This window comes from Ischnura elegans, chromosome 8 (assembly GCF_921293095.1).
Source record: "Ischnura elegans chromosome 8, ioIscEleg1.1, whole genome shotgun sequence".
NCBI classification, from domain to species: Eukaryota; Metazoa; Arthropoda; class Insecta; order Odonata; family Coenagrionidae; genus Ischnura; species Ischnura elegans.
In genome coordinates, this window is record NC_060253.1 from 64,692,975 (window position 1) to 64,701,519 (window position 8,545).

An 8,545-nucleotide genomic window follows, 5' to 3' on the forward strand; every position below is an offset into this window, starting at 1 on the left:
AATAAATTTGAAATGTTTTGTCATGAACTACGTGCAACAATGAAAATTTTTTTGTCATTTTTTAATGGATCAGAATGCATATATTTTATTCCTCAAAGGTACATACTTGCCTGTATGTCATGAAATGCCATCTTGTGCAGATAATTTTGTCCTAAATGCTTAGTGACAGTTGTAACCCAGTGAAAATATGGCCCGTGGCAAATATTTTTCTTTCAAAAATAGAATTCTGTTAACATATTACAAATTATCCCTTGGTATACCCCCAAATGATTTAGACTTCTTTAATGTAAAAGAGAAAAAATGGTCTTGTCTAATTTTCCTCTCTCCTAAATTTTCTATACTTAGTGGTTTCCATTTGTTTAAACTAACTACCATTGTTTATAAGTTTGTTTTCTCATGAGTATTGCATTTACAAAAGTTATTTATAATGTAGCTATGTATACATTAGAATGGGTATAAAAAAATATATAAAATATATGCACAAAAAACGTTGTGAGGGACAAATTATGGGTCACTTGACTGCGATATATCAATGTCTAATAGAGCATATTATTGGAGAAGGTGTTATTCATGTCTTAAACTTGATACCAAAAATTCGTAGGAATTGTTCTACTGATGAAACAATTGCCTGTATATTTTTCATCCCGATGACTGTAATTATAAGGTTGAATTGTCATCTAATCTTGGTTGCAATTTTGTGTTTTTCATTTTTTGCTACAACTTGAAATGAAATTGGTAATTTTTCTTAAATCAATGTGCTAAGGTCCAACAGAATTATTGTAGGCAGTCGAGTGACTTTTCAGAGTCAAGTGCCAGTCTTGAAACAATACCCTTGTTTTTGCAATATTGCGTATTTGTCATTTTTTTACTTTGATCTTTTGGATTATGCTAGTTGGATCATGCTGTTGGCTGTTGGTGTTTAATTATTAATTTTAATCAATTCTCAGGGTGTATATGGCAGGGGCACCATGCAAGTCTAATGCTTCATTATGAGAATGGCTTCACGCTGACCGAAGTTGGTTCATCATCGGGAATAGTTGGTCGCACCCTTTGGTCTTTCCCTTTCGAACAGCTCAGGTCTTCAGCGGACGACTCTTCTCGTTTGCTTTGGCTTGAGTTCTTGGGTGATGGAGGCGGTGAAATGGTATGTTGGTCCAATTTCATCAATAAAATATATGGATTGATATTTTTGAATCAATGGAAATTTTAATTTTGGAACCTTAGATTGCATTTTACATGGTTCACTCTTAATGTTAATTTAAGCCAGTATTGAGTAATTCCAGGCGATAATTGTCATAATGTAATCCCTGATTTTAATGTCAAGGATTGCACCGAGTATCTAGTAGGGGGAGAAGTTCTCAGTTAGTGGTACAGTGGGAATGTACAGTGAGTCCTCGTTTAACGTCACTTACCGTTCCTGAAAAATGTGACGATAAACGATAATCGAAGCATAATATCCCATAAGAAACAATGTAAAAAGTGAATATCGGCTCCTAGACCTCACAATTCCTACGCGAAAAGATGTTAGCGTATCATATCTGGGGCATTTTTTATGATGGGAATGCCAAGCTATCGCATAAATACGAGTTCCTGTCTTCATCGACGACAATAGCAGCAGTGACGTAAATCCTTCTCCATTTTTGTATCTTCCAGCATTTGCTTTTCAGCTTCGCTATGGTGGTCGCCCGGGCGAGCGTCGCCTGGGCATCATAATCGCTGAAACATCGTCGCAGTTACAGGAACCAAAATCATTGTGAACTAGGCGAAAAAAGTGACGACAAAAACTCCGAGTTCTACACGGAATAATGCCTTGAAATCACTTTTTAGGTTCCTGAAAACCATTATGTCAAGCAAAACCTTGCGCACCTATGCAAGAATTCATTTTGCAGAAATTTTTGCTAAAACTGTAATCGCAATTATCAATTAACAACACCGTTTTACACTTTGTATAGACTGACTATATTACCGCCCACAAAACGAACAACCTGCAACGCCCGCCGCTTCGCCTTTTTTTTCGCGAGAAATTTAAAAGACTTGACGTTATCGCGAAGCGTAAGTGCGATAAACGAATGACGGTCTCAAAATTTTCGTGACGTTATCGCGAAATGACGTTAAACGGGGTGACGTAGAACAAGGACTCACTGTAATGAGGAGATTATTGTTGAAGTCATGTTGGTACTAGATATGTATATTAATTTTTTATGGAAATCACTTGCCAACTTCGGAATTCAGAATAGAAGGGAAATGTTTGATCGGTAAGTATGTAAATATCATTAAATGCAGATTAATGGGCTGGAACTTGATTCTCTCCCACGTGAGCACAGTATGAATGAAGTATATAATTTAAATTAATATCAGTAAGCAATTTTTTAAGGCCAATCATGCCTTATTAATTATATTCTACGATACAGCATTTTGTTTCAAATTTATGCATTGATTTGAATTTAGCCTTCTTCCTTTTTTAAGAATGTACATGTAATAATGTCATCTTAAATTCTACTCCATTTCTGCATCACCTCTAATATAATTGCTGGTCGATTTTGTATTTTTTAATATGGAGGGTGGTTTTCCAAATGAGATAATGCTGGCATTGAATTCATTCTTGATATAACAAACACTGAAGGGGGTTAAGTTCTCATGACTCACTGATTTGCAATCAGTCCCTGTTCTCTGTTCATTTTTTCTTTGCGGGTGAGCTGGTGAGGCTAAAGGAAGTGAAGATGAGGGTAGGGAAAGTTTATCGACACCTGACTTTCCCTTTGCCAATCAGCAAACAGCAGGCGTGGCTTCAGTCAGTTGCTCTCAGACCTCAGTCGAGTTAACATTGTGAATCTGCTTATGGAGCATTGTTGCCAAATCTCAAGTGTTCTCCTTGTATGTGTCTAAGTATGCTTTTCACCAATGGTGCGTCATTCAGTGTGGTAGCTGACAACTTGTCATGGGCTTCTGTGAAAGGATTATCCTCAATGCCTTCCAAATGAGTTGGTATATTGTCTCACCAATGGGGCCAAAATACCTGTGACCACCCATGACTTACATGTTTTCAGTGACAAACTTGGGCGGCTATGTACATTTGGCAACGTTAAGTTTGATTCTATTCTCTCTCTTCGGTACTAGCCCTACCTCATTAACGAAGCCTTCCAAGAGTGTTCGGGCATGTTTGGGCTATCACAAAAGCTCACCCGCAAGCATAAAGTGAATAGATTATAATGTTTAGAGATGGGGCAAGTAATTAATGTGGATATAACTGATAAAATTCTTTCTCAGTTGTCTTTATTTATGACTCCATTGAAATTTTAATGCTCTTAAAGCAACCCAATGTTAATTTATTTATGCATACTCCTCGAGTAAACCCAAATTACCATATGTATATATTTTGCACTAGTATTGTGATTAGATTTTGAAATGGTTTTCCTATTTTTTCCATGGATACTCAACTTCTTGGAAGTGTACCTATATTGAAATGCATCCTATGTTCAGGTGAAAGTGATATTTCTTTTCTTGCATTTATATGCTTTAGTGCCAGATACCCTCTTTTGTAGTTGTTTGTAATTTGCCTTTTTTTGTTTCTATTTTCCATTTTGAATTTTGCCTCTTTAAGAGTCGTCCGTGAATCCTGTGTATGATACTTGCAAATCTATTAATTTTCCTCCAATATGAAATTACATCACTGCATTTAGAAATAATTTTATGTAGCACGCTGGGTAGATTAGCCTAGTGGGCTTTTGTAGGTGCAGTAAGAGTGGTCCCCAAAGCGTTTTAATCTAATTCTCAAATCAGGCCTGCATTTGGGTAGAGAAGGAGTTACAAGCAAGGGAATTCCAGTTATGCTGGTTGAATAGTGAACATGGTTATTTGTCCCAACTTACAAAATGCATCGAAATGTTCAATATAACGCTAGAACAAATAAACGTCCAATACGCCACGTGGAATAACTTTACATATCACGCTATCGCACATCTGTTTACACCAGGTCTTTCCTTGTCATCTCTCGCAAAGTGTGGAATCAATTGTCAGAGGATGTAAAAAAATCTAAAAATGCAATTCAATACGGGAATTATGTTATTTCATTGATCTTTATCTATGTATCGATGCATAGCTTTTTGCAACTATTCAGTTTTTCCACATTGTTGCTGACTTCTTATTTGATATCACGTCTGAGTACGTGCCTGAAACGTGGGCAATTTAAGAAGAATGAAAACTTACGAACGGCAGGCCTTGCTAGTTCTTCAAGCATTAGTTCTTTATAACATCATAGATGTGCCTACCGTGTTGGTTGTAATGAAAATTAGGTAAGCAATGAACTTAATTTCTGACGGATGCTTATCAATCAATCCTATCTAATTCAATGTACAGTTTTCTTGTTGAAGAGACTATCTATACTGTCAGAGGATATTCATACTTTTTTCTGTTTTTTTTACAAATGCCAAAATTTTATTTTAAATAATGGGAGACTGAATTTATTTTTCGATTCATTTTATACGACTTAATAATGGAGTTCATTTTCTAATCCCATGTGATAATTGTGTATTATTGCTAGGGGTGGTGAAATAAGATATTTTATGTATCCAAAGCTAATTGATAACCTAGTACTTAAAAGGAATCATGTTTTTTCTTTGTAAGGTTATAACGTTTATTTGGCTATATTTTTCAGGGCTATATTGCTTCTTTAGGGCTATGAAATTTAAGCCAGAATTATTTATTTTATTTTCAAAATGGAATAATATGGTGAATCTATCTGGTGTCCATATTTTTTATACTGAATTTCTATCATTACATATTTAAACATCATGTATTGAGTACATGTTAATTGCCAGACTCTTTTGAGATTGAATTCGTATTGGTGAATAATGTTGTTACATTGATGTATCAAATACTGGAAACCATTAACAATGCAAAGTGAAGTGGAAAATGTTCATAAATTTTTTTTGAATGGTATGATGTTTGTTGTTGTGACACAACTTTAATTTTGTATTGCAATTTTACAGGAGCTGGACTTGGAAGCTTGCCCCAAACCCTTTGTGTTTGCCCTTCACAATTTCCTTTCTGCCAAGATGCATCGCTTAGGCCTGTATGCATAGACTCTGCTGCAATTGCAATATTGTTTTCCATCGGCTATCTTCCATTGAAAAGGTGATGTGCGAAAAAGGAGTAAAATTGGTTGAAACCAAGAAAGACAAGTGTCCCAGTGGTGAATATAGGTGCAGTCAGATGATCATGTTAATTGATACACATTGTTTCGTGAGGGATAAAACAATGGCTACAATTTGTTCAAGTGTGTCCATCTTTTGCAGGTCTTTCCGTAGTGGTCTCTTCAGAAACAAAGCCTAATTGAATGTGTTTTCATTGTGAAGTAGAAAATGTAAAGGAATCATTCCATTTCCTACCTACATCATTCCCTTCCTATTTCTGACTGCATCCGTAATTTTTTCTTGAGAACCCCTTCTTCCTTTGCTAAGGTTAATCCTCATCTTACGGTCTATCCCCGAGGCTGTCATGCCGCACAACTTCAGTGACCTTCTTGCTTCTGCTGAGGCTCGCTAACTTTTGCAAGAAGGCATGCGAAAGTTGGGGTTGTGATATACATATATATATATATTTACCACCTTAAATAAAAACCCCTTGAGTATGTGAAACGGGACATTTACGACGAAATAATACTCACTCTGCCTGCGTGTGTGTGTGCTCAAGTAAAAATAGTCAATCGAGAAGTGAAGGGCTGATTAATTTTTGTGCCTTTGGCGTGTACGCAATTTTATAAATTTACACCTTGTGACTCATGCATTTGTAAAAAAGTTGGACTCGGTACAACAGTCAAGTGAGAAAAAAATGTTTTGCGTTTTGGGGGAATTGAGTAATTATCAAAATGTGTGCCCTTTTTGCTCTGCTGCAGTCGTCTTATGCCTATCTCTCTCTTTGACTTTTTCTGCAAGGTCTTCTTTTGATGTAGACAACCCATCTTATTGCCCTGAAAGAAGGTAGAAGGTGCTTACCCTAACAGTGATTTCTTTGAATTTCTTGGTTTTACTGTATTAGCTCTTCTTTTCCATGCGTGTGTGGTTTAACATTGTTTTTCAAAATACATAAATATATATATAAAAAGTTGTTAAACGGGTGCTGGATATTTATTTGAATGTGCATGCTACACGGGAACTATGTCATAAATAACTTGTAGTATTGTTCAGATTGGTATTAATAACTTGTATATTTTTTATTTTTATAACTAATTATTTATAACATTCCAGAAACATGAGTATACTAATTTACTTGAGTTAAGTTATCAATATTTGTGTGGTAGGGTGCAGAATATTTTTATTGGCAAGTGCTGTACACTTGGCCAAAGTTGATCTCTTTACATATGATGCTTTCTTCAGGCATGTAGTTGTTGACTGTAGTCTTCTATCAGAGAGACAGTTTATGTTATGGTAATATGTGCTGTAAACTTAATTTGCTGTGAAAAAAAGGAATAATTTTGTTTACAAAATTCTTGACGATGTAATAGATCTGAAAGCAAGCTCATCATAAAGTTAAACTCCTGTCTGTTTAAATAAATGGAAACAATACCAATGACATGATAGGACTTATTTTTTGTCTCTAAATATTTGTCTTTATCATTACATTTACCTTATCATACCAACATGTTTCTTTGTTTGAAATTTCTACTTTGGTTGGCTGTATGGAACTTTACTTGATTAGTGAAAAGGTCATGGGTTTTTATTAATTGTAAATAAATTAATAAGACTAACTTCGTTTGGTTATTAATGTTGCTGTTGTTTCTTACAATATAACAAATCCCTCAAGTTCATAGAAGGTAAGTGATTTTAAGTTACCCTTTGAAGAACACTTCAGTTATTTTGAAGTACATTTATACATATTAGGTCTAGCCAAGGGTGTACCCTGGTTCAAAACTAGGGGGGGCAAGCCATGGTTGCTCAAGTTATAAGTAAGATTCAACCATGGAAAAGATGAATGAAACCAACATTTTAAGGAACTGTGACAGCTCTTTATTAGTTTTTAAAATTATTTGCTTGAAAAAATATTATTTTCTTTAAAGACATTTGCAATTTTTGCTTTTGGGAGGTTGGAGGGGGGGGGAGGCAGCTGCCCCCTCCTGCCCCTCTATGGGAACGCCCATGGGTCTAGCATAGTTTTCTATTTTATGGAAATCATCTTCTATAACTAATTTGTTAACCATTAAGTTTTTTAACTATGTACACAGGAACCTCGTTAAAGCGAGTACGGGCTATAGCGACACACCCGCTATTACGAGAGATAGCCGATGCACCGTCAATTGACCCTATAATAAGCGTGTTAAAAAATTCGTTTTTACGAGACCCTTTCGGTGTTGGCTCTCGCCATAGCGAGGGTTTCACCGCCGGAAGACTTTCATGAAGACTCCTTAACCTCTGTAATTGCTAGCGATCTGTTAGAAATGAAGTTAATGGAGTGCTCAGTCTCAAATTTATGTGGTAAACTGTCGTTCGATAAATATAATGATGACGAAACAATGCTTTGCATGATTTTTATTCAGTGCGGCGCTTATAACTTGTTTGAATAGTTAGTCGTTATTTGAGTTAGGAAATTTAGTGATGCAAAAAAACATCGCCTTTCGTCTGGATTTATGCTTACGTTTATCGGATAGATGTTTATCTGTCGCCGCACCACTCCTGTTCCTGTATATCTGTTCGCAACAGGTATATTGGCTATTATTTGCTCCACCTCCGGTAAAGCGACAATTCGCTATAGCGAGTGTTAATTAGGGCACCGTGGGGTGTCGTTATATCGAGGTTTCACTGTAATTGGGTGACAAATTTTGATTGTTTTTTTTGTAATTCATATGTTATTCCTTTCTTGCTTTCATGGCACCTAACTTGTATTGCTGTCCTTATTTTGTTCGGATTCCTTTTGGAATAGAATAGAGTTTAGAATATTTGTTTCCCCAACGTAACACTATATCAACAATTTTGGCTTTGATTCTCACATTTACTCTGTTTTCACTAAAGTTGAAAGTCGTAATGCATGTAGCAAGCTAAATCTTGTTACTGTAATTCTTGTAATTTTAAATTATGCCTATTAATTGTATCCTATTTCCCATTTCAGTATATTTTCTAGTGATTAGGCATTTTTATGACTTAATGATCTAAAATTAGGAATTGTGACTCATTTTTTTTGTTTGGGATATGCAGTATCTTTATCACTCATTTGTAAAGTTACTGAGGTATCAGAAGAATCTTAGGAATAAGTCATGCATTAGAAAGTGTGATAGTTGAGATATCAGAATAGCTGCTGGTTAAATAGTATGGTTATTATTTGCCAAACAATATTTCGTCATGAAAATAGGCTGAAGAAAGAAGTAAACTTCTCGTAATTAAATTTGGATGAGAAAAGATGGTCGTTAAGAAAATTGAAATATAACAATAGAATTCAATCAAATTTGCGTTAATGTCATACATTTTTTGGAAAAGTATGTCATCTTTCTAATTAACAAAGAAAACAACTGAAATCATCAGTGTGAGCCACGATGTTGTAAGAACATACTGATGTG

At 35.3% G+C, this 8,545-nt stretch overlaps 1 protein-coding gene across 3 annotated transcripts in view; it reads left to right on the forward strand.

The window, feature by feature from the left end:
• The window catches only part of LOC124164194 (beta-1-syntrophin), a 40,534-nt gene extending 33,789 nt beyond the window's left edge, over nt 1-6,745 (forward strand). For all 3 annotated transcript variants that reach the window (XM_046541407.1, XM_046541406.1, XM_046541408.1), the window contains 2 exons: nt 948-1,144; nt 4,989-6,745. In XM_046541407.1, the coding sequence (XP_046397363.1) occupies nt 948-1,144; nt 4,989-5,081 (290 nt within the window). In that variant the 3' untranslated portion in view covers nt 5,082-6,745. The remainder of the gene's footprint in view (nt 1-947; nt 1,145-4,988) is intronic.
• Nucleotides 6,746-8,545: the final 1,800 nt, after the last annotated feature.